The sequence below is a fragment of the Scleropages formosus genome, chromosome 11, assembly GCF_900964775.1.
Source record: "Scleropages formosus chromosome 11, fSclFor1.1, whole genome shotgun sequence".
NCBI lineage: Eukaryota > Metazoa > Chordata > Actinopteri > Osteoglossiformes > Osteoglossidae > Scleropages > Scleropages formosus.
The window spans coordinates 28611992-28639198 of NC_041816.1; the positions used below are offsets into that span (position 1 = coordinate 28611992).

The following is a 27207-nucleotide window of genomic DNA, read 5'->3' on the forward strand; positions in this document are numbered from 1 at the left end:
GCCTGGAGCGCCGTAGTCTCTGCTAACCACATTTCTGTTACATTTCTGTTTCCAGCATCTCCAGCGTTTCCAGTCGCCAGCGCTAACGTCGACAAGGTCTGCTCCGCTCCAGCAGAAGGGAAAAAAAGAGACCTCGGTTTTCTGTCCCGGATCAATTCGTCCGAAAAGTAAGGTCTTGAGCTAACAAAATGGCTTGTGCATGCGCAAAAACGACGAGCTCTTCTTTTCCCATCCCGCTCTCCTTCACGGGCCTCGGAAGCCACTGGAAAGAAGCAAAAGCTGCTGGGACTTTGCCGCACTAACTCGAGCTGGTCTGCGTGTTTCCGCATTTTCGTTCCTACATCTAGAGCCCCGTCCTCGGGCTGCGTGTCAGAATCTGAGATAAGGGAGACGTCGCTGCACGTTTCTTGCCGGAGCGTTTAACGATGATGGGTTGAGACGGAGCCGATTTCCGTCATCTCGGAGCAATGCCGAGTAACTCGGCCCGGTGGTTTGTTCCGTTCCTGTGGGGAGCTCTCTTGCCCAAGTGCTCTTGGAGCGAGCCGCGGAAAGGTCTTTGGGACGCAATGGTGTAACACGAACACCGTGGTGGGAATAGTGAAATGGAACACTGCTTCGTTTCCAGTGCCTTTATCTCTCGCCGCGCGCCGCGTGGTTTGCAGTTGAACGGCGATGGATTCCGACAGGGCGAGGGACCGGATGTTGGCCCTGTTAGAGCAGTTAAATCATGGAAATACGCTCGAGGAAACAGTGCTAATGTCTCCCTGATATAACCTCCCTCTCCCTCCCTCCATTCCTCCCTCCCTCCCTCCATTCTTCTTCAAGTTTGGACTTGTGGGCAAAAATAATTTAATTGCCTTTAAGTTAAATGTAAAGAGGAGAGGAACGAGAACTGCGAGCACAACCTGCCAGTTCAGAAAACGTGAATCTTTTTTACTTTCATCAAGTCTCCTTTTCAGAAACCACAGTTGGCATCATTTCAAGGGAATGTGGATGGGGCACAACGATGGGCGTATCAATCCCATGTCACCGATTTGCTCTTTTTTATCAACATTCTGCTGCTTACCATGTCTATACCCCTAATCCCACTTCTCCCACCAATTAAAGAATAACTATGTTTTTTGGTTTATAAAAGTGTAGCCATCTTTCACATACAGACAACCCTCTACTTACATAAATTCCATCCATCTCTCTTTCATCAACAACTTCTTACCCCAAGTGGGGTGACGGTGAGCCGGAGCCTTACCCAGCAACACAGGGCACAAGGCCGAAGGGGGAGAGGACACGCTCGGGACGGGACACCAGTTCGTCGCAAGGCACCCCGAGGGGGGCTCGAATCCCAGACCCCCTACACGGCAGGCACTGGCCAAGCCCGACGCACCACCGTGCCATCCCTTACATAAATTCGATTTACGTAAAAACCCCCGGCATACACATTATTTACGGATAACGCTTACACAAAACGTCGGAAATACGTTAAGCGCAAGTCGGAGTAGCAGTAGCTGAGGTGGAAAAATTAGTAACGTTATTATGTTGAATGTTGGGGGAGGAGGGGAATCTGACATCCGTAAATTTCGACTTACCTAAGGGGGTGGAAGAACGGTCCATTTGCGTAAGTCGGGGGTGTCTGTTTCTTAAAATGAAAACCCAACAATACTCTGAGCTGGGAAAAAAAGGAAACACAACGACCGAGGGAGGATGCGCTTGGAGTCGCCTGTGGCGAGCGGAGAAAGCCTTGTCACTTTTTCCATGTCACGCCTGAGCAGCCCATGCTTCTCTCTCCCACTCGCTCCCCCCTCCACCTCCTTCCTCTCCGCTAGAGGAAGATGTACCCTGATTTCCGGAAAACGGGATTACTTTAATCTCAGTGCATGCGAAAAAATCCACGGAGAACACCCCCCCAATCCCCCAGCCGCTCTTCGGCTTCCCGGTTTCCGCTGACCTTTGCAAAACTCCTGATTCATCCCTGTTTCATCAGTTTAGCGCCCGTTTGTTTGTGTGTTTGCTCTCAGAGAGAAGGGATGCCCGCTGCTCATCGTGTACCATCCAGTCGTGAAGGAGCCACACGGGCCTGTCCATTGTGATCATTGTAGAGCCTCCGACGCTACATTCAGACGCAGTCCACACTGAGCTTAGTGGGCATGTGTCCCGAACTGATTTACCATAGACTTTCCCTGAAGTTACATGTTTTACAGCGAATTCAGACTGAGAGGCACCTGCCTCGCAGCACACAGAAGATGCAGACGACACGTTGCTCAACAGAGCAGTGATCCTCAGCCTACAAGGTCCTGGGCTTATGGGTTATGAGTGGGGATGTTGGGGAGGGGTTCAGAAGGCAGGACGCTCAACCTTGGCGGGACCCCGCTTCTGCCACCACCTGGACGAGCAATCTGGACAGAGGAAGAAGCCCAACGGCTCTGAGCACGAGCCCACCGCTTTGCCGGTGCCGCTTGCGATGCATCGGATGCCCGCTTTGACAGCCCTTGGCACCTCCGAGGTGCCCGCAGTCTCCGTATCGCAGCCCCCTCCTCTATTCCAGTGACTCTAGCCCAGTGTTGTTTCCTTTCCACATGTTTACTCCCCCATCACGCAATCCTTCGTGCTCATTTTTAATTAGCCGCAATCAGCAACGGGCTGGAACGCAAAGCGGAGAGCGAAGGGTGGAGGACTCCATTCTCGAGAAGGGTTGAAAAACGCCGCTGAAATTCCTCTCTTTTTGCCTGGAAAAGGAACGCTCCCTGACACTTGGATGCCATCCACAGCGGTTTATTAAGTGAGGCCAGTCAAGCAAGCCATTACATCAGCATGTGGCCAGCGCTGGCTACCGTCGAGTGCAGCGCTCGCATGCGAAGCAGAAGTGGCCTCCAGTTTGCATTAACAAGTCAGCGGAGGAGGAGGGGAAGAGGACGAGGGGGAAAATGTGTTTTTGTTTAAGGCTTTTGCTTTCCTTTAAAGTGGCTAAGCACCGACCTCAGACACCGGCATCGGCAGGGGACGAGGGAGCCTGGCAGTCAGTCGCCGTGGAAACGGAGGAGCCGCGATTGCTCTGGAAGTCCCCTCCAAGCAGACACCGAGCTGTTTCGAAGTTAGCTGCGATGCCGCACGTCCAACAAATTCGTGCTGTGATTCCTTTTCGTACTTCGGTACCGCCGAAGCGCCGTTCCAAAGTGATGGCCATTTCGGCATTTGCAGCGACCTCTCAACTGGCGGGATGTCTCCTACCGTCTGCTCTTGCCTCCTTCTGCTGGCTGAGCACTTTTTTTCCTTTCTTGCCACTTTTAGAGTTTCAGGTTCCGGCTACATCAGCAGCCGTGTGTCAAAGGTTATCCTCGGAAATGACGGCGAATGAAATAATAGCGCTCCTCGCTTTGCCCCGTATCGATAGTGCGTCTCCTCGCTTTGTCCGGTGTCAGCAGTGCCTGGTGTGCACTTAATGAATGAGGAGAAGACACAGATAGCACGGGGGGCTCCTGGCTTCCTGGACCAAACATAATAATAGGAAACATTTTTTTATGCACATCGAAAGAAAACGTTCTTCACCGGAGGATATGATGTCACGGGCCCAAAATTTTCTCTCTTTTTTGGCGGATCCGCTCAGTGGAGCTGTTAGTTTCACTTCCCCATGTCGGTGTGCCCTCTCCAAGAACACTTTCCCAGGGTATTCCAGCAGATTTCCTGTCTTCTGTTGCAGAAATTCTGAACCGGACCCCCTCCGCTTCCTCCCTCTCTCTCTCTTGCGCATGATGTCTCGCTCCACTTCCCTTTCTGCTGATCCACCAACACGCTCTCCTCTCTCGTCTTAAGGCCATTTCTTTGGCCGAGTCGCTCTCGTTCGTTTACGATTAATACAACTAGGCTGACCTTTGACCCTGCAGTCTAGGGTCGGCCTTAGAGTTCCCAGCGATTGCAGGTTCGAATCCCACCTCTAGCTGTAGTCATCTGGCTGAAAGTCCAGAGTCACGTCACCCATGATCTCTTAAGTTCATGCAAGGTGCAAATGTTCATGATGATGCCCGGATCAGCCCTTCACACAGCTACCCCTGTAACGTAACGCGAATGTTTATATGTATCTCAAAAAAAAAATTACTAGGAAGGTGATGAGGAATCGTTGATATTCGGATAAAGTTTTATGCAGCTACACGTGTGATAAACGTTGCTTCATATGGCGGAAAGAAACAAACTAAGTGAACGTAAGAATCACACGTCTGCATCCAAGTGTGTCTGGTAATGTAATGAACGCATTGTATTTTCTATAAAATATGCGTCCGCTAAATGAATACATGTAAATGTAAATGTTTTACCCTTGAGCGACACGTCAACTGTAAAATTACTGCAGTACAAACAAAGAAAACCGGGGAGCTGTGTAAACGGGCAAATAATTGTAGCTGTTATATAATTTATTTATACGATAACTGTCGGTCGCTCAACATCGCGAGTTGCTTCGGAGAAAAGTGTCAGCTAAACGTAATGTGAATATGGAGGCCCTACCTGTCTGCTTTTGTTTCGTCGCGTTAAGCTGGGGGGCAACGACCCCTCCCCGGTGCCCTCCTCCCTCACGCACCAAGCTCATAACACGGCTATTTCCAGAGCCACCTCCATGGAAACAATAACCCTCTAAACTGCCTTAACAAGCTCGCGGGAGACCACCTGCTCTCGGACGTGGCTCCCAGGCTGCGCTTCGGATTATTCGGTCATTTATCTGCTCGTTCGGGAGCTGCTGAGCGGCCAGGCCAACCGACAAGGTCACGTGACCCTGTTCGCAGCACAATACGTCCAGTTCCGAGTTGGCCCCCGGTTTAAAAAACGGTAACGCGCAATATTGCGCAACACGTGTCCTCGTAGTTGTATTGCAGCGGAGAAATTAATAAAAGATGCACTTCGGAAGTCAGTTGGGTTGGAAAATTATCCAAAAAAAGAATTTTCGTAAAGCACCAAGGATAGAATAACAATTACGTTTTCATAACATTTCCGGTGATTTAATGATGCACCGTTGGCTGAGAGTATAAACAGATAAACATGATGAAAAATTATTTACATATATCATATTTAAAATATCATCATGTAGTCGTGATATATTTTAAGGTTATATAACCGTGTAATTGTAAGTCACCTTGGACAAGGGGGCTGCAAATCATGGTCAATAATAATCCCTACCAGACTGTTGCCTTTGTTTTGTGTTTTTGTGTTTTATTAGTCCAGTTGCCAATGTTCAATTTTATTTGCACAGCAGATGATGCTGCATTTTACAGATCCCTTGCGTAAGTTGCTTTAACTCTTTGCGCATGCATTTGTCACCCTGCCACCCTGTAAACTGCTCTTTAACAGCACCTGCCGGATGAATAAATGTAGATGTAAACGCGGTGCAGGTTTTGACGGCCGTGTAGGAGGAGGACGAGGGCATGACGGAGTGGATTTGATTTGTATGTGATGCCGGTAGACGCAACATTGAAGAGATTAGGAGGTTTTCCAAGGGCGTAAATCTTCAGCCCATAAACCATTTACATTCACAAATGCATAAAGGCTTAGTGTAAAATAAAGCCAAACAAACATAAGGATTTAATTTCAGTCGTCCCAGCCAATTTCCTGATATATAAACAACATGCAAGACGAAAAAAGCACGGGTGAAGCGCGGATCTCGAACGCTGGGATGCCATCTGTAAAGATCATCTGATAAGTGAAGCAGGTGAAATATGTCAGATTGCGTTTCGAGCTATTTAAACACCTTGGGCGGAACACAGCAAGACTGTTCGATCAAAAAAAAAAAAAAACTGTGCAGGTCTTCATTCGTACACGTATGTTTTTATGCAATGTCTGTGCATTTCGGGTTGCCGACGGCGACGCTGCAGCAAGCCGTGCGTCCGCGGTCGTGCTGCTCTGTACCAGTTAGCGATCGGAAAGCATTAAATCAGCGCAGCGGAGAGGCAACAGAGGACCTGCTCTCGACGGAGGCTGAAAGAGGCCTAACGGCAAGTTCCTCTCCTCCCGGGGCCCTCAGCGCGATGGCCTTTGTAATGTATATCAACTTCTGGGGCCTTTTAACCTGCCAGCGCATTGTTCTGGCCCTGGGTGCCGGACGCGGGGGTGGGGAGGGTCGGCTGCATTCTTTATGCAAATGAGAGCTGGGCCGGCTGGGCGTCTGCAAGGGACGACGCCGACCTCGACACGCGGCCCGACCTGAGCAGATGGCTGGGCAGGGCTCCGGTGAGCCGGCACTAATAGCGTGTGCCATGTCACATTGTCCGGGGCCGATGGCCGAGTCCCCCCGCCCGTGCGCCCCCCCCCCGCACGCTCCTCTCCGCGGCAGCTGGAGAGGCGGCCGTCCGGTGAGGCCCGGGCCCTGCTGTCACCCGTTCGCCCTCGCACCCCTGGCCTCTCGCTCTTGGGTTCAACCGCCAACCGGTTCCCTCCGCTCCTTCAGGACGCCTGCAATAACCCATCCGACAGCACGGCCCGCATGGGCCTTTTTCTCGTTTTTAATGCTTTTTCTAAGGTTCCTCGACGTTTCAATTTCGCTCTCTCGCTCCGACTACGCCGTCTCTGTCTGGAAGAAGGGATCCGGGTGACGCGCCTCGAGCCTCGCCTCTGCTGCTCTCCTTTCTTCGATGTCTATTCTCTTCACCTATTGGTGGGGAATCAGACCCCACCTGCTGCAAATGTACAGATGTCTTGTAGGCCAGAGGCAGAGAGGCAAGCTGCTCTTAGTCCCGCCCACCTTTAGCAGCTTCGGGACGCACTGCGATCGCATCAAGCCCCGACTTGTCTTCCACTGCACGATCTCTCTGGGTCTTCTTATTCCCCAGGTGTGCTGGTGGATACCGGTCTACATGTCTAGAATACAGCGCCGCTCCAAAGTGTGCGAACCCCTTGTGTCCCTTAGTTTTACTGCGAAACGGGTATTTAATGAGAATCGGTGTTTCTCATGTGACACAATAGGTGTGTGACGACCAATTCCATATGTTGCTTCAGAGGAAATCGTGTGTGTGGTAGAAACACACAAGTACTGCAGGTGTAAAAATAAGTGAAGCCCAAGTTAAACTGGTTAAGCCAAGTAAGTAGAGTCAGGAGTGTAAATCATGGTCATTTCTTCATTTTATACGTTTATTTTAATGTTTCAAGAATAACGACCATCCCTGTAGGGTTCACGTACTTTCAAGCAGCGGTGTACACGAGCACACGGCCCCACGCAGTACGGCCTCATCGCCGTCGCCGCCGCCATCGCGCTTCCCTCGCAGGGGTTTCGGCGGTGGTTCGAGAAGCTGCGAACAGTCGGCCGATCTGACCTTTGCTCCAAGTCGTCTTTTTTCTCACGTGACGCCTTTATTCGAAAGTGTCAAAATTCCCCTTTCGCTGACAAAAATACTCGTGCTGCTGAAGACCGACATCAATGGAGCATGAGAGGTGTTTAATGTCTCGTGGCGGAACGCTAAACGGTACCTTTTCGCTGTCGTCGGGCTGTCCGTTTATGGTGATTGATGGGCGGGGCGGTGGGGGCGGGGGCGGGGGGTGCCCTAAAGTGTCTCGACAGGTCCGTGTGCAGCAGGGCGGCCCCAAGCAGTCTTACTCCTAAGCCTCTCGCTTTCCCTTTGTGCGCCGAGTCTCGTCCCGATCCCTTCCCTCGTCCTCCTCGTCCTTCAGCCGCATCTGAGATCTTCAACCCCACACATCTGTTCTGGATTTTTTTGTAATCTGAAACATTTGTTGCTCGTTGTCTGTGTATGTAATAATGTTGTATTTGTAAAGTATTAGGAAAACACATGCGCGCACACACACACACACACACACACACACACACACACACATACACACACGCACATACACACACTTTCAGCTCTTGTCTTGCTTTGCAGCTTGATGAGGGTTTGTGTCTGTTGGCTTGCATACACACACTGCTGTGGAATGGTGGTTGGGAAACGGCCCATGTGACAGTAGAAATATTGGTTTGAATCCCAGGTGGGTCGGCGCTATTCTGTGGGTTAGAGTCGATGTGGGGGGTTGGGGGGGGGGGCAGCGGTCAGAGCCCAGCTACTCTGGGCCCAAATTGGAGACACTGCAGCAATTGCATAACGTCGTGAGGTTTGCACAAAGCATTGCCTGCCTTTCCGCGTGCAGTCGAACCCTCGCCATCTGGGCAAGGCCGCTTCTCCCGTCCCCTGGCCGCTCCGCGTGGACGCGTACCCTGCTATCGCTCACATTTACATCGACATTTACATGCACGATGTCGCCCGCTTGCTGCTTCACCGCCGCCTTTGCACGGTTAACGCACCATTACTAGCAAAAGCAGAAGTGTTTCGTCAGACGTTGCCAGCAGCGAGCAGATTTTCTGTTGTGGCAACAGCGGCAGGATGCTGATCGTTTGCTCTAATTTGTCCCCTTTTTTCGGTCCCATTTCTGTGTTTGTCTCATGTCCTGCGGTAAGCAATCAAACAACTTTTGACTCTGCGGCTGGCCGAAGGCGGATGCTCACGCTGCAGTCAGTCACAGAAGAGTGCGGTCACTCTCAGTTGCAGAGGATCCTTAAAATATGGGAGCAGCTGCCATCGCCCCGCAGCGAGGCACACTTGGTCATTGCCAATCTCCGTCACCCAGGGCCTTCACGTCAGGGTCCCCCCATGATCACAAAGTACCTCCCAATTCTTATTTACTTACTGATTTGTTGATTTATTTATTTCAAGTTTTCTTTCTGCTGCTGAGGGTTGCCATACCAAATGTCATTGTATTGCATACAATGACAATAAAGTTTCTTATCTTATCTCATCTTTTCTTATCTTATCTTATCTTATCTGCAGTCACAAAGTCTACGTGATTCCAAGATGTGTATAAATTTCCTTTAATGTTCTTTTGACCCACAACTGATTATTTCTCCAACCGCTTGGACTCAGTTATGGTTTACCTGCATTATGGTGAATTTAGTGGTAATTAGAATACTTTGTGTTACGGAGTATTTGAGTGATGATATTTGATTAATTTGCAATTTATCTGCTCAGAGGTCCAACCAATAAGTCGCTGGTTCCCATAGATATGTTTTTGTAACAGAGGAGACTGAAGAAGGGCATCAGCTGCATGACGATCCATCCATTTGTTTTCAGAAACCAGTTGTCCAGTGCTGGGTTGTGCTGGTCTGGAACCTGTCCCACAAGCATAGGGTCCCCTGAATGAGACACCAGTCTACAACAGGGCAGTAATACACACTTATTCACTCACAAGGACACACACTATCGGTAACTTACAGCCTCCAGTTCACTTGAAGCATGTCTTTAGCCTGTGGGAGGAAACCAGAGCACTCGTGAAAACTATGAGAGCATCCAAACTCCACACCAGCAGAGCCTGAGAAAACCCATGACCACAGTAACGGTCCTGAAGCTGCGAGACACCAGTGAGACCATCTGTCTTCTATTAGAATGATGGCAACAGTGGTCATAATGACAATGATGATGATGATGATGATGATGACACCAATAATAATGTAAATCGTTTGTGTTATTTCATGTCAATGTACTTAATTTACTTTCTTTTTGCCTTCAGTGATACTGCTGTATGATAACATTATAGGAACCTAAGCTGGATTTTCTATGTTCCTCTCTCCTGTGCTGCCTTGTCAAGTTGTGTTTATAAGAGTTGCCTTCGCAAGAACACACTTTCATAGGACTTCAGCTTGCGTGCGATACCACCTCCGATTCCAGCCAGAACTCGGTCGCTTCTCCATGTCTCCCACCAAAGGTTACAGAATTTAGTTTGCGTAAAAGAACCAGGAATGGCTGGTGTCCAGTAAATTCATGTGAAGAGAGGTCTGCGGAATAATGACTCTCTCAGCAACTACCAGGCGGATCAGAGCCCATTCTTTGACGGGAAGGACTTTATTTGTCTTTGAGAAATTGAATGAGTTACAGATTTTTTAAAAAAATGGAAAGCAAAATAAAAATGATATTTATTCATTTAGTAGACGTTTTTCTCCGAAGTGATGTACGTCTCCGAGAACAACGCAAAAAAAGCGCATTACATCAAAAGGAGAGCTCTAGAAAGACACATGATCTCGAATAGGGTTTGTCTCATACCATGGTATTATACAAGAAACTATATGTAAGTGAGTAGGGGGTGCGGTGGCGCAGTGGGTTGAACCACAATCCTGCCCTCCGGTGGGTCTGGGGTTCGAGTCCCGTTTGGGGTGCCTTGCGACGGACTGGCGTCCCGTCCTGGGTGTGTCCCCTCCCCCTCCGGCCTTACGCCCTGTGTTATCGGGTAGGCTCCGGTTCCCCGTGACCCTGTATGGGACAAGCGGTTCTGAAAATGTGTGTGTGTGTGTATATGTGAGTGTTTTCAGCGTGATGTAATGCATGTTTATGGAGCACCGAGTCGGAGAGAGAAGCATTTTCAGACCCTTCTTGAATGTTGAGAGGGATTCAGCAGTTCCGAGTGACAAAGGGAGTTCGTTGCCAAAAAAATTGGAAAAAACTCTAAAATACTCCAACATTTTAATATAAAGAGACCATTTACCACACTTTCATACTACGAGTGAGTGTTTTACTAACTATTATTGTCAATGGACTTCTGCAGTTAGGCTCCTTCATTCCTGTGAACTCTTATTCATGAGGTTTTGTAGCCCAGATTTTTTTCAGTGTTGTGCAAGGAAATGTGAAGAGCTTATGGCAGAACAGTTCATGCAGAATGAAATGTTTTTGTTCACTGGCACTGCACAGCATTGCACTCATTTATTTTGGCTCCTTCTTATTGGGCTCAAACGGTTGCAGAAACTCTACGCCATTTTTAAAAGAAAATATTGCTGCTGAAGATGTAGGATGTCGCTGTGTGAACCACAATGTCGTATTCTGAGAACCTGGAGATAAAGCACAAAACCACATCCTCATAACAAACATAATAATACACTAGTGGTACAAAAACTGCTGATGATTAAATATGACTCAATCTGGATTCTGTAAAGGAATCTAATGCATCTAGTAAGTCGAGGGAAAAGAAAGTTATAAAACACCACTTACCACTAATAATTTGGAATATGTTTGGAGAGCAGCTAACCGTTACACAAACACAAAAAAAATGTGTAAGGGAATGTATATTACTTGTCCATCCCTATTTCTGTATTATTCACATTACATTTATTTATTTAGCAGACGCTTTTCTCTAAACCGACTTCCGATGAATTCTGTGTAGTGTTATTAGCCCAGACACTTTATTCACCGCAGTGATTTACGCTGCTAGATACACTACTTACAATGGGTCACTCATCCATACCACACTCTGTCACTCACACACTATGGGGGAACCTGAACAGCATGTCTTTGGACTGTGGGAGGAAACCAGAGCACCCAAAGGAAACCCACACAGACACAAGGAGAACATGCAAACTATATGGCACTGGACATGTGTCCGTTGCTGTACAACTAGAGTCTTTTCAGTAATTCATTTAGCTGATGCTTTTCTCCAAGGAGACTTACAGCGTTAAGCAACTTACAATTATTTACACATTTATAAGGCTGGGTAATTTTGCGGGAGTGATTTAGGGTAAGTACGTTGCTCAAGAGTACTTGAGCTAGAGGTGGGGCTCAAACCCATGACCTTTGGATCCACGGGCAGCTAACCCCTACACTACCAGCTGTCTGCAGTGTTACTGGTGTTTCGGTTCATCGAAGCGGGCAAATGGAAACTCCGGGAAAGGGTTAGTCACCGGGACCCGTCCGACAGTTTTACGCCCCGAAAAGGACTCAAGAATTCCAGTGCTGTGAACTCTCCCTTCCTGTTTATTCTCATCCCAGCGTCTGCAGATAAAATGTACATTGAAAGTAAACCATCCGCAAAGATGGCTTTGCGACGCGTGCCTCGTCACATCCGTCCAGCGTGTTGCATTCAAACACTCCCAAAGTCCCGAACGTTGTGAGAAAAGCCACTGCTGGGGGTTGGACTTCTGGCGATGATCTTCGCCATGACAAAAATTCCCAGTAAGTATCATCCTCCCGGCGTGTTTGTTTGAACTGAAGGGGTGTTTCTATTTTTAACCCCCATTTCGTCTCCTCTTTCTGCTTTGCGTGCCATTGATTTTTCTTCCTGGCGACTTTGTCCTTCAGAAAGCAAAGTGTCTGTCACGCCGTCCTCATCCTCCCATTTCTTACACCGTCGCCCAGCGGAAATAATCTTTGGGGCTTTGCACGATGGCCAACGCTCATCGGAGAGCGGAAGAAATCAATCCACCTCCAGGTTTTGTCATGTGGGGCTGCTCAAGCCTGTGGATGAGAATAATTTCAAATGACCAAAAAAAAGCACCCGGAACAGTTCTCTGTACATCTCCACAATACATTTATTTATTTATTTATCAGACACTTCTCTCCAAAGCAACTTCCAATGAACACACACCTTATTCACCAGGGTAACTTACACTGCAAGATACACTACTTACACTGGGTCACTCATCCATACATCAATCGAACACACTCTCTCTGTCACTCACACACTACGAGGGAACCTGAACAGCATGTCTTTGGAGTGTGGGAGGAAACCAGAGCACCAGGAGGAAACCCACACAGACATGAGGAGAAGACACAAACTCCACACAGACTGATCAGGGATCAAACCCGTGTCCTCTCGCACCACCCACATGCTATGAGACGGCAGCGTTGCTCGCTGTGCCACCATGCTGTCGATAAAGCGTGTTGTTCTGACCCCACGGCAGCTGCACTTGAAACGCAGCGCTTTGGAGCAGCGGCTCCCAGGGGCCTGGAAGGTGACAGACTGGAACACCACAACCTGCTGAGTTTGGGACCCTACAGCACAGATTGGTGCAGTTTGCTTGGTCTGGAACACAGCAGTCTGCAAAAGCACAGCATTCTGGGCCTTTTTCTTGCTACGGCACCAGACCGCACCTACGGGGCTTCCGGCGCTTGACCTACAACCACGTTAACATCTCAAGAGGATCCGCGCTATGACACACTACAGAAAGGTGTTGAACCAACCGGCAGATTCCCCTCTATAGCGGATGAACTGTGACATCTTAAGCTGCGTAACTTACTTTTATTAGGCATGTTCTGCCCCCAGGGCTCTCCTTGCTGGGCTTGTTTTAAACCATTACCCCCCCCCCCCCCCCCCCCCAACACACAGTCATGCTTTCATTACCAAAAGGCTGCAGGGGCAAAAACAAGAGTTCCCATGTGGTTAGGGTTTGCGTTCACATATTCAGGTTAATAGTTACAGCTTTTCTTCATTTACAGCCGCAGTGAGGTTTAGAACCGCATTAAGGATTCAAACATTATTATCAGGCTGCTGTTTCCGCTGTGACGTCCCAGTCTGGTCGCAGTGTGTGTATAAGGATCCACGAAGAATCGTAGATAACGTGTTAAACATGCGGCAGCGATTGAGTATTGCCCTGCTCCGCCGCCCGTCTGCTGGCCCAAGGCTCCCACCATAAGCACTTCGTAGGAGCCGATAGGCAGGGCACCCCGGGCCGCTCGGAGCGCAGACGCCGAGAAGCCATGTGACGCGTAGAAGGCGCATAGGAGAAGATGCCGACCCAACGTGGGCTCTTCAGTTGGGGTGGTTCCGTCGTGAAAATGCACCAATGGCTCTGTGTTCACGGTTAGGTATGAAGGTGTGCTCCGCCCACCTTGACTCTTCCCCTGGGACCTTCACGGCTTCTGTTCCATGAGAAGGTGGAGCGACGCTATTGGTTCTGCTGAACAAATCCCTCGCACAACACAGATTGTTTGGAGGACGATGTGCCAAGGAACCCATCCAGCGTCTGTGGCTGCAGTCATGAGCATCCGAAAAAAATTACCATCATTACGACAATGTTACTAACTGAATTATTACAGCACAGCAATTTTTACTGCAGTAATAATGAAGTGAACAGTAGTCATTGTTACAGTACAACTATTGCATTATTACAGTATAGTAATTGTATAATTATTACAGAATTCTTATATTACATTTATGTTTATTTATTTATCAGACACTTTTCCCCAAAGTGACAAACATCTTATAGAAAATACAATGTGTTCATTAGCAGGAAGAGACACTTAGATGCAGACGTGTGATTCTTAAGTGCAGTTAGTTTGTTTCTTTCCACCATATGAATCAACGTTCATCACACGAGTAGCTGCACAACTTTATCCAATATCGACAATTCCTGATTGCCTTCCTAGTAATGACTTTTTTCTGAGATGCATAGAAACATTTACATTTATTCACTTAGCAGATGCTTTTTTCCCAAAGCAACTTACAACGAATACTATGTAGTGTTATGAGCCCACACACCTTATTCACCAAGGTGACTTACACTGCTAGAGACACTGTTTATAATGGGTCACTCATCCATACACCAGTGGAACACACTCTCTCTGTCACTCACACACTATGGGTGAACCTGAACAGCATCTCTTTGGGGTGTGGGAGGTAACCAGAGCACCTGGAGGAACCCCACACAGACACAGGGAGAACGTGCAAACTCCACACAAACTGAGCAGGGATCGAATCCATCTGCTTTTGCACCACCCAGGCACTGTGAGACAGCAGCACTACTCACTGTGCCACTATGCTGCCTAAGGAGTAGCTCTGTAAAGGTTTATCTGGGCACCATCTTACAGTTATAGAGCATGAACATTTACACCTTACATGAACTTAAGAGATGATGGGTGAAGTGAGTCTGGAAGAGGTGAATTTTAAGACCCTTTTTAAATGTGTACAGAGATTCAGCAGTTCTGAGTGACAGGGGGAGGTCGTTCCACCGCAACGGAGCCAGAACCGAGAACCTCCGTGCTTTACCTTTCGTGAGGGGGACCACCAGGCGGGCAGATGTGGAAGAGTGAAGCAGTCTGGTTGGGGTGTCCTTTAAATACAACCGATTAATTTTTATTCATTATTTATATCTATATAGGGGTGCGGTGGCGCAGTGGGTTGGACCGCAGTCCTGCTCTCCCGTGGGTCTGGGGTTCGAGTCCCGCTTGGGGTGCCTTGCGACGGACTGGCGTCCCGTCCTGGGTGTGTCCCCTCCCCCTCTGGCCTTACGCCCTGTGTTACCGGGTAGGCTCCGGTTCCCCGTGACCCCGTATGGGACAAGCGGTTCTGAAAATGTGTGTGTGTGTGTGTGTATATTTAAAGGAGCTGGAGCTGTACAGAGCAGAGCATTTGCAGCGAAATGGGTGCAATGTCATATCTGTTCTGTTGATGCTCGAGTTTGTGCAGCGATACACACTTGCAGCTGTGAGGCTTCCTGGAGCCCCTTTCGGCCAACGCACTGCACGTGTTCCCAAGAGGAATGAAGCCACTCGCAGAGTTCAGTCTCAGGACCTCCCCGAGTGAACCGAAAGCCCAAAAGTGCGGTGATTCATCACACTTCTTCCTGCTCAGATGTAAAAATGGAAAACAAAACCTTGGCCTAAAAGCACTTTTCTTCCTTCATCCTCAGTATTTCACATTATCATTATTATTATTATTATTATTTTATTTATTTATTTATTTATTGGGGGGCGTGGTGGTGCAGTGGGTTGGACCGGGTCCTGCTCTCCAGTGGGTCTGGGGTTTGAGTCCCGCTTGGGGTGCCTTGCGACGGACTGGCGTCCCGTCCTGGGTGTGTCCCCCTCCCCTTCCGGCCTTATGCCCTGTGTTGCCAGGTTGGCTCTGGTTCCCCGTGACCCCGTATAGGACAAGCGGTTCAGAAAATGTGTGTGTGTGTGTGTATTTATTTATTTTAAATTTTATTCATTTTTCACCAGGCTTGTCTTTGGAAAGATGTTCTACTCTCCATATTTCTTCCCGCCTGCGCTCGAAATGCCGTCCTGGACAACAAAAGTGCGGAATCCGCAGAAATGCAGCGTGTCAGAGGAGAGTGAGTGACAGCTTGGGCTGCGATGGCATCTCGCTTGAGGTTCCAAGGAGGAAAATGAGGCCCACATCTGGCTGAGAGCGTGGCTGAGTCCTGAGGAATTAGATGAACGTTCCCCCTGACAATATACGCGGGGAGAATTTATAGGGGGAACCTGATGCTCGCAGCACAAGTTTGATTGCTTGTATTGGCAGCCGGTTCCCTGTTTGTACCGAGCTCTGGAGATCGGTCCTTTCCATTGAAAATAATCATTTTATATGTGCGGAGCTGAGAAAAGCGGATGCGAGATGCCATAAATTGCTTGTGCTGGAATCTGGGACGGTATTAAAATGTAATAGTGAAATCTGGACTCCCTGCTCATTCCGGACGCTCCGAACATATATAAATCCATTGGAAAGCGGCTCGATTTCGTCGATAAACCGAGATGCGAAAACGAAAAACGGAAGATACTGTGTCTTCGGGATAAAAGCCTTTGTGACGCAGTGTTGCGGACGAGTAATTTATAGATCCGACTTTGTCCCCGGTACTTCTCAAAAGTTGCAATTTCACAGTACGGCACATTTTTTTAAGTTAACAAATCTGAAGGAATGGAGACAAACACGGAATAGAAAGAAAATCTTCCACCTTTTTAAACGTCGCGGATTTGAAACTGTCCCTCCCGGAACCAGTTATGAGGGCTGCATGTGGGCCGCAGAAATATTTGTGAAATTAGTAGTAGAGTGCGGGAAGGCGGCACAGCACCTGGGTGGTGCGAGAGGACGTGGGTTCGATCCCCACCCAGGCTGTGCGGAGTTTGCATTTTCTCCCCGTGTCTGTGTAGGTTTCCTCCGGGTGCTCTGGTTTCCTCCCACAGTCCAAAGGTGTTCGTTTAAGGTTCACCCGTAGTGTGCGTTCCACTGATGTATGGATGAGTGACCCATTGTAAGTCGTGTATCTAGCAGTGTAAGTCACCGCGGTGAAGAAGGTGTAAGGGCTGATAACACTACGTGGAGTTCATTGGAAGCTGTGTTGGAAAAAAGTGTCTGCTAAATAAATAGATGTATATGCTATACCTGCAAATAAATACTACAGATGTCCTCATGTCACATGATAATATATTTACAGAGACACACACACACACACACACACACACACACACACTTTAACACTCATTATACCTAAATAAAAATTTTTTAAAAAAGGTGTAGTATTTGATTTTTTCGAGCGCGGCCCTTGTACCTGTTCTCAGTAACGATTGTGGACCTTTGCCAAAGAAGGTTGGAGACCCCTGCTTTAGAGTGACAGTCATGTCACAGCAAATCAGCTGAATGTCACATAGAGCGATAAAGTTCTCTTGCCTGAGGTTCGGCATTTTTATTTCAGTTGTGTTTCCGCCGCAGAGAGCAGCGTACCGTATCTGGGCTCAGAATAAGCTGCAGGAAGCCGTTCGTCGCGAGGGATGGGAACTCGGAGGAAGTCGAGCACCATTTCCGTCACAGCCATGAGAAAAACTGCTCACGGAGGGGATGGGAGAGTATGATGTCCAGGTGTCAGCCCAACACGGAATAAATCATTTTATTGGAAGTTTCATAACATTTCTGCACATCGAAATGTACATGTGTTATATTTCTCACGTACATTGCTTCATGGCCTGTCCACTGTAACAAAGGTGACCCTGTGCGCCCAAGTATTACAAAAAGCCCAAATTTTTAAGATACCATAAAGCCCATAACTAACAGTTTGTTAAATTGTCATTCTACTGTATTTCTCCCTTTTTTAGTCACCAGCCATGGGATGATGGCAGAAGCTGAAAATCATGTGAAGAAGATTCATGTTTTAAAAATGGCCTTGTCTTAATATTAAGAAATATTCATTTAGCTGATGCTTCCCTCCAGAGCAACTGACAATTTGAACCTACTCACAGTTATTGATCTAGAAGGGGAAATTTTAGAGCAATTTAGAGTGAGCGCTGCACTCGGGGGCAGAGGTGGGATTCAAACCTGCAACCTTTGGGTCCGAAGGAAGCAGCGCTAACCACCGTGTTGTCAAATACCCCATTTATTAGCTCTTTCTAAAATTATAAGGTTATGGAGTCTGCTGCTTGGGTTGTGATATAAAATGTGCTGTTTGGGACGTGATGTGGATCTCGTGGTTAGTAAGGTTCGAAGACTGTGTTTCATCAGACGCCGTGGTAAAGCGAGGAGGACTACAGTGTCTTCTGAGTCCTGAAGTTTGTGCGTGATTTGTGCGCGCTATTAAAATGAACCAACCAAGCGCCGCCCTGTCGAACCCTGGCGGTCCATGATACACATTAACATGAGAAGCGTGTGAATCGCGAGTGTCTGCCGTAAATCCCAGCGCCGGGCCTCCCCCCTCTCTATAATTATAAATTCTATTTACACTGCGAAGCCAAGTCACTAATTTTCCGAGGGCGACGGGACTCGATGCGCCCTTTCCCAGCCTACACAACGCATCTTGGGTCGCTTCCCCGGCCGACCGGGGGCCTTCCTCGCACCATTGTTTGTGCGGCGGGGAGGAGGCCGGAGCTCGGCCGGAGCTCGGCTCCTCCCCGCTTCTCGTGGGATCAGGGGACGTGTCGGGCCACACACACCATCAGATTCGTGTTCCTTCACATGTTTGCAGTTAGGGAGGCGAAAGTCGGGCCGCTTTCTGTGTTTCCCGCTCTTGGCGGAGCGGGCAGGATGAGAAGAGGAGGAACGCTCTGCTGGGGGTGTGTAGGGGCCGTTAGTGCCACCAGTCAGCGGGCACTTGATGGAGCTGTGACTGACACACACACACACACACACACGTGGGAAAACGGTACCGGCGCCATAAAACGCGGCGCGGCGCGGCGCGCGCACCTCTCGCGATACGACGAGCTGCGCCCCGTTCTAGTCTATTGTGAGAGTTTTCCTAGTCTCGCGTGCGTTGCGAAGTTTCCCACGCCTGTTGTTGTGGCGTCTGCCCCTTTTTTTTTTTTTTTTTTTTTCCTCTCTGTCGCTCTCAGCCCGCCGCCCCCACCCCACGCCACCCCACCCCGCCTCTTTTTTCCCGCCCCCCTTTCTCTCGCTCTCCGCCGCTCCTCCGTCTCCAGTCTGCTCGCGTGGTCTCGGCGGCTCGTGGCCCGGGAGGACGGATCTCGCGAGAGTTGGAGTTTTGGTGAGAGTTTGTGGAAGATGGCGCCTGTTGTGACAGGGTAAGTCTGAGATTCCCAGTCGATGGGGGCTGAAAGACTTAAAGTGAAATTAATTAAGTCGAGACAAATTGAAGGCGCTCGCCTCGCCGCGGACCGACGCGGCATCCCCCGTACCGTTTACGCCGTCTCTCGCCTGTGGCTCCCGGCCTTTTCTTTCTTTTAAACCTATTGTGTGTGCTTTTCTCCCACTACTAGCTACTCCTCTCAGGCTGTTGCTGCGCCGCCGAGGCGAGTCGAGCCGAGCGGAGCCATGCAGCCCTGTGGCCCTTCGCCTGTCGGGACTGCCGGCTGAACGGCCGCAGGCTCCTTTTTTTGTTCTTGGACACAAGGAGGAGGCGTTCGTAGCGGCCGCTGCGGGGAAATGTGCGTTTTTCCCTTCTCTCCTTTGTGAACTAATTCGGAATACTTACTCTCTGGTACTAGAAGAATACTACTCGCCCGTCCTGACACAAATCGAATGAAACGGTCGGTATGTTATTTCAGCAAAGACAAAGTGCGACGACGTGTAGAAACTTTGGTTTTATTTTTTTTGTAATTTATTATTATTATTATTATTATTATTTTTGCTTCGTTTTCTGTCATTTTTTGCCTTTCTTTTTAACTTAAAAGTTGAGCCGTGCGCTCAGCGCGAGCCCGTCGATTGTCCCGGAGCTCGCGCATACGTGTTCGGAACGGGAACGGTGTTTTGACACGCGCTCGCGTGTATCGATGCGTGCGCGCGCTCCAGCGTGAGTGTCGGGCGCTGTTTACCTAACGCCCGCGCGCCCTGCCTGCTCCTCATTATTTATTTAATGTTTTTTTTTTTTTTTTTTTTAATTTTTTTTTTTTGGGGGGGCAGCAGAGGACATCTCTATCTTTACCCCCAGGTGGGAGCGACGAGCCGCGGCTCCCCCCCCCGTGAAATCGCAGCCCGACGCGTCCCTGCTGTGTACGTGTGTGACACGCGGGGCTTTGTTTTTAACGCGCGTGACGCTCTCTTGCGTGGGGAAACGATATGCATGACGTCAGGTGGGGTCCCAACTTCATTCACAGTCGGGGTTCTTTGTTTTCGCCTGCTGCCTTCTGGAAGTGCCATGATGCTGAAGCAGGTCAACCATTCGGTGCTCATTCCTACAGTGTAAATACAGTGTAAATAGAGTGTTCTGTGCTCCCCCTCTCTCTCCTTGCCTAAGCTGCTTCTTTTTACTTGGCTTGGGGTCACAGCCAGCAAGGTCAACTCCACAGTCGCCTGGGCCCTGCTAGTGTCTGTACTAAAGACTGTTTCTAGTGTCACTTACGCATGCGATAATAGGGCGACGCACCCAACCTGTCCGTTTCCCCGGTTTCTCTGTCATTATTGTATGTCCACTGTAATGTGCGATTATTAATGTGTGATGATGCGTCATTGGAAAGGAGCTGGCAGTTAAATATCGTCACATACCTACGAGACAAATGGAGTAAAAGTAGTGCCCTAAGGAGTAAGGACACTAAAATTAATGACGTTTTTGTGCCATTGCTGAATTTGTAATGCACATAGACAGCTCAGTGGGGGGTTGGTGTGTGTTTTGGTGCAGCTTGTGGGGGCTTTCCACAGGACATGAACCAGTGCTGTTCCAGCGGAGGGTTCTGCTGGTCAGGCCAGACACCTGTCTGCTTATCTTGAGCTCTCAGGTTGGGGAGGGGAAGGAGAAATTTCAGGGCCCTTGGTTGCTGTGGTCACAACTGCAGTGAAGATCGCAGTGCCCTGCACTGCAGCCCCTCTACAATTGTAGTGATATTTTTCTTTTCAAATGTAAAGCCTCTAAATCTGTTTGATCTCTGAGATTGGGCAAATAACCTCAGCTTCTAAGGGCAAGTTGTGCCTGTGTAGCTGTAGTGCTGGTTTTATTTACTATTTATTTACTCACGTTCTTAGGCTCTGTCCCTTTCCCTAGTGAGATATCTGATGTGTGGTTTTGATTGCAATGTCAAGCTTGAAGGATCCATGGGTTAGCATTTACGTGGTGCTTCCTGTTTACGGTGCTGGACCTCCGTATGTCTGCTGGCCCACCCTGCACTACGCATGGTTGACCAGAGCACTTCACCTGAGACAGGAGAGCACCTCTCAAGAGTTCAGGTGGACCTCTGTCTTGTATTTTGGTTGGGGGCAGCAAGTTGCAGAATGTTTAGTGCGCTGTCTTGCAATTTTAAGGTTCCGGGTTTGAATCCCAGCTCCTGTTATTGTACTCTTGAGCAAGGTGCTTGCCCTGAATTCATCCCATGAAAACACCCTGATGTATAAATGGACAAATTATAGTAAAGTTCCTTATTTAACATTTTGGGCAGAGGCATCAGTTAAATATGAACTAATAATTTTAAGGTCTTAACTGCTTAAGTGAACATTTAAATGTGGTAAGATACAGACCAAACCTTCAGAATGATCACTTCGGTTGCCTTCCTGTTACAGCACAGTAGAAACTTTCTTCTGTTTTGTCATGTGTTAGTTATTTGAGTTATTTTTCTTACTTTATCCTGCAATTTACAATTTGTTGAAACACTCATAACTGGAAAAGTAAAACTGATCCGTAGAAAGTAATTTTTAATCTTTGCAATAATGCGTGATCAGCAGGCAAGCAAAACACTTTAAGTGTTGCGGTTCAAGTTATTGTTGCATATTACAAATGCATGACTCAAGCTGACACAAAGGGAAACTTGGTCACCCCTTTCTGTATTAGTTTGTGTGGTCAGAAACAGACAAGTCCTAATTATTACTGGACATGAGTAGCCTGTTTGTTTTTAGAGGAGATTCCCTTTCTGACTGGTTTTGTTTCTCCCTTAAGAAGTGTTTTCTTTAAGCAATACTGTGTGTACACTGTGTGTACCGCTATGATGCGGTGAGTGGTGAGTGAAACAATGAAGAAACTGCAATTCAGGAGAAAGTGAGGAATGTGACTCATGACATTGAATGCTACAGAGAAAGTCAGAATGGGGAGTGAGGCTTGGTGATGAGTGAAGCTGAGCGTCTCACTGTTGGGCTGAAGGTTGTGGTTTGGGATGAAGGAAGTATTCAGCAGGCGCCCGCTCACGTCTCTCTGTAGCTGGAAGCCCAGGAGACGCACTCACCTTTAGGGCTTCCCTGTTTCTAGTTTGCCTGGCTGAACGCAGCCTTCCAAAACCAGAAAAAACCAGATGCGGACACTTTTGCCTTGTATTTGGAGCATGTCAGATTTTCAGAGCTCAGAAATATTAGTAGGAGGGAACTACTGGTGCCTCACCTGAAATGATGAATACGTGACTCACTTGTTTCAACACCACATACAGCCCTAGCCTGAGGATATGTTACTTTTAATTTTATTTTTTTAGGCTCTATGGAAATCTTTTTAGAGCATTGCCTAATCTGAACACATTTTCCAGTTGCAGCCTTATACAGATTTTCTTAGATAGGTCAGCATTGGTTTAATTAAAAAAAAAAGTCCCAGCCTGAGCCTTTTGAGTGGGCTGCTTCACTTGATGTCACTTACTAAAAATATATACAATAAACAGGTGAATTTGCACATTGCATGGCAATACGTTGCTGACCATCTGCTAAAGGGCTTAGTAATGTAATATTAAACATTAGAAGCACGTCTTTCCTAGAAAGAGATGCTGTGTGGGGCGCTTCATTAGACCATCTGCGTTGCCATGTTATACTGGCGGTGGGGTGAGACGAGGAGGTCTTTTCTAGACGTCTTGGAGATATGTTGACAAACCCTCTGTAGTCTGTACAAGGGATGGGAGAGAAATTCCCTCAGCTGCAACTTGGATATGAATAAACGTGAAATCTGTCTGTCTGATTGCTATAGTTTATTATTTATTTTAAGTCTGATGTTTTGCCGTATTTGTTGTTAGGCTAGGGGGGCGCGGTGGCGCAGCGGATTTGGCCGGGTCCCGCACTCTGGCAGGTCAAGGGTTCGAGTCCTGCGTGGGGTGCCTTGTGACTGACTTGCGTCCCATCCTGGTTGTGTCCCCTCCCTCTCTAACCTTGCGGCCTGTGTTGCTGGGTTAGACTCCAGTTTGCCATGACCCCACCTGGGATAGGCGTCTTCTGACAGTTTGTGTATGTGTTGTTAGGCTAGCTTCAGGCCACCTCAGAGTTGTCATTTGCAGGAAAAGTTGAAGTTGGCCCGAAGGGGAAATAATTGGAGCTAATCATGTTTCTGTTTTTTTTTTTTTTTTCTCCTCTTCCTCTCCCCTTCTCTTTTTCAAATTTAACTGAAGGTTTTTTGCTTTGCTTTTGGCTTCATTCGAGAAAGTGGCTGCCTTTAGAGAGAGTGAGAGAGCGTACGCAGTAGCTCCTGGGGCGACAAGTCTTCCCCTTTCAGCCTTTTCAATTCAATAGCAGTGACTGGTCGCGTGAAGAACACGGGAGACCAAAAGCACATTTCTGAGTGATTTGGCTTGGCAGGCTCTGAACTTGGCAGTCGCTGCCATGTTGGTTTGCAGCCACATGCAAGTGGTGTGTGTAAGAAAAAGAGAAAAAGGAGCGTGTGTCGATTTGAATGAAGCTTGGGGCCATTTAAAACCAGTTTAAATTTGCAAGAGGTTGACTTTATTGATTAGTTTTGATTTTTGTTTTTAGATATTGCTTTCCACAATGACAGGGTTTTTTTTAAATAAATCTTCTCGCATTACTTCAGGGAAGTGAATACACAAAATGGGGGGAAACATTATACAGTTATGAAAGGAAAGTAAATGTATTGGTTCAGATTACATTTAAAGGCACTAGAGTATAATTTGGTAACAGCGTTGTTGAAGTGTAGAATATCTATCCTCAGTTCTTGAAAGGAGTCAAAAATGTTTGCTGGGGAAAGGCTTCATATGCTGAGATTTCTGGGAACACAGTAGGCTTTTTTAAGGTAATTTTGAATATGGTTGTTATAACATTGTTTACTGGTCTTGGGGTTATGTCCCCTTTGACCATAGCAAAGCGAGCTCTCTGTTGTTGGTAGTGATTACACTGTTGCCAGGGGTGTGGGTTTCACTGGGTCAGCATTTTTTATATTCAGGATGTTTCATTCAGAAAACATGAAGTGATCCCTTGTCTGTTTCTTGTTTAGTTTCATTCAGCAAGTTTCCAGCCAATTGCCGTGTTTTGCAATCTTTGTAGCAGCTGTAAAAAAAGGAAAGGGAAAGGTTGGAACCTCTGGATGGTACTGGCTGTAGATTCCTTGTTCTTCCTCTGTTCAGATTCTGTTTTCTCGGGAAAGTGAGTCCTCTGAAGGGGAAGCATTTCGTTTTTTTTTTTTTTTTTTTTTTTTCTTATGTCGAGTGTTTTATTTGGAGAATTGAATGCTTTGGCATAGTTTCTACAAAGAACGAGGTGCTTCCACAGGCCATAGAGAGGTTGAGCAGGGGTTTGACGTTCCGTGCAAATCAAGTTCTCTTTAGGTTTCTATAGATCAAGCTTCAAAACTTGGTGGTGGTTTCAGTGTACACAATTGACTGTGTTAATCAATGACTGTGGTTTGCCATGCTGTCAGTGGGTTATAGCTACAGATGCCAGTTAGTTGAAGCTGTGTCTGTGGTGAATTCATGGTGATTGGCCACAATGTGGACTTGCACACACCACCAAGCAGCCTAAACACCTGGCTGGATGCATCCACCACGACTAACCCTATAAACTTATGCCTTCTGATTTGTATTGATTCCCATGTCGCCTCTCTGCTGTTCTGCCAGCTGAAACCTTAAGGCAGCGTTTTCCACTGAACCCTCTAGTTGTATGTAAACAAACCAGGTTTTGCTTCTTCTGGTTGCAGTTAGATGGAGAACCAGTTTTTGTTTTTAATAAAAGAATAAAGAATCATCTATAAACTTTACATTCCTTTAAGGCTGACAGTGAGCCACAATTATTACTCCACAGACGTCCTGCACTGTTGCCTTAAGTCCAGTTTTCAAGTGCAATGAGAAGAACCTTGCAATCATGGCATATCATGTATAACTCTGTTCTTATGGTGAATTGTCATCTTTTCCATTCTGTGATTGGTAGCTTTAGGGACTTTGGAGGTGTGACCCTTTCACTGAACTGATTTGGAGAAAGCCACAGTAGAAGATGATGGAGCTGTGAATGGGTCGTTGAGGAAGGCAAAGCAAGACCGCAGTAGGGGGTGCTCATTAGCTCCTTTTATTTACTGCAAGAAACTTGCAGACAGAGCAGAGGGAGCCTCACACAGTTTGAAAGTGAGACATTGGGCAATGGTGATCACAACCACACTGGTGTCCAGTTAAACAGAAGCAGGTCAAAGCTCACAAGTTTGCTGCTTGCTGAGGCATTTTGCTGAATTTGCTCCTTAGTGACAGTGTGCAGACAGCAGAAGTTTGTTGCTTATTTAAGGGGACAGTTTCTGTTGAAGTACGGTGACACGTGGCACACAGGCCTCTTCCATGTGGTAGCTTACCAATGTCATATACAATGGTCAAAAAAACCTGGGTGGTGGAAGTGCCAAGCTAATTAAATGTCCCTTTTCCATGTGTGATGATCATCACTTTTTCTTATTGGATTTCTCTGGCTTGGCATCTTCACCGCAATCATGATGGCTGCCATTATCAGCATGTTGCTTCTTGCTTTGGGCTTGGTGCTCCAAGCAGCTTCCTTTTCATTGTGATGCGTCATCAGAACTTCATCAATTTATTCTGTTTCTGATGAGGATTGTAGTGTGTTAAAACTTTGCTCTTAATGGGGAGAAGAGCTCTTAGATTTGTTTTTCTTATAAATGCTTTTTTTTGGATTGAAACAATTGAGGTTCAAGTGCCATGGTCTAAAGGAGGAACAGCAGGAATGAACTGGCAAATCTTTAGCCAAATGTCCTTGTCACCTCAGCAGTTCTTAAACTGGGTCTATTGAAATTATGAACTGCAACAGCAAGTTTTTTTTGTTTTGTTTTTTAGGGGTTCTCTTAGTGCTGGTCTCAGTGAAGTCAAGACTGCATAGTGGAAATGAGCAAACCATGGTTGGTCTCGTTTAGCCGCACAGCTCAAGTTAAAACAAAGCATCTGGAACCAAAATGCCTCACTGTGTACCGGAGAAAGCCAGACTGAAGAAAAGGGGAGGAAAAAAAATGGATGCAGTGGGATGTGGTGTACGGTTACACTAAGGACACTGCTCTAGGGGGTGGCTCACACACGATCACATGGCAAACAAAGCACACCCTTGTGGGGGGGTTGGGGGGGTAAAAGACACAATCTCCTTAGTTGTATTTTGGAATGGAGGCTGCGTCACCCAGAAACCGTGGTTTGTAGTAACACATTCCCCTTCACATATGGAACAGAGCAGCTGGCAGCTTCAGTGCAATACGTTTAATGTGTACATGTCCCTCACATGCATAAGATGTCAGTGGGTGTGGTCATGGTTAGCGTTGCATATGAAAACGGGGCAGGGTTGTTTGGGGTGGGGAATACTAGCAACTACATCATAGATATAGAATCACTAGATTCCCCCATTTGGTCAGGACTGTTTCTTTCAAAATGTTAATGCGTTGACGATTGTGGATCTATTCCAGCCCGTGGAACACATACAGAGGCTTCTGCTGGGTAGTGGACTTTGTGGTTGCATGGCCCTCACACACATTCTACTGATGCTTTTAATGAGCAGAGCTATTCTAGTCATTCTGTTTCTATAGCGATAGCTGTCTGGATTGGGCCACGTGGCAGCTCCACTCCCTGAGAAATGGACCTGCTCTGGTTTTGTTTGTAGCAGAAGTAAAAGAACCAATCGCGAAACAGCAGAGACTGAATGGTTGGGTATTTCCTTGGTTGTTCTTATTTTGATTATCTTGTTACTGTGTAGTCATTTTATTCCACAGACATCTTATAGTTTTTATCTGTTTATACAGCTAGGTTTTTTTTTTCTTCACTGGAGCAAAAGTACCACAATAAAGTTCCCTCTAGGACTTAACAGCTTTTGGGTTACAGGTTTTTGCTCGTGGTCAGTACACAGCGCACTGTTCTTGAGGATGTAACAATAATAATAATAATAATGCATATGAGAATTGTTAATTTATACTTTTTTCCTGCATAATGGTATGGATGCAGTGTTGTATTCTTTTAAGGACACACAGCAAAGTATATAGTGTGCATTGAAAAATTTAACTGCAGAAAGGCACCATGAAAGCGTGTTAGCAGTGAGATGGAAAAAAGCAGCATATTGACTTCCTTAGAAGTCAAAGCCAGGCCATCATTATCACACTCCTTTCTTTTGATTGTGCCATGATTACTGGTT

At 47.3% G+C, this 27207-nt stretch overlaps 1 protein-coding gene across 1 annotated transcript in view; it reads left to right on the plus strand.

Annotated features, from left to right (window-relative positions):
- The first annotated feature begins 18905 nt into the window (after positions 1 to 18905).
- The window catches only part of rbpjb (recombination signal binding protein for immunoglobulin kappa J region b), a 29914-nt gene continuing 21612 nt past the window's right edge, over positions 18906 to 27207 (plus strand). The window contains exon 1 of the mRNA XM_018735427.2: positions 18906 to 18995. Coding sequence (XP_018590943.2) covers positions 18976 to 18995 — 20 coding nt within the window. The 5' untranslated portion in view covers positions 18906 to 18975. The remainder of the gene's footprint in view (positions 18996 to 27207) is intronic.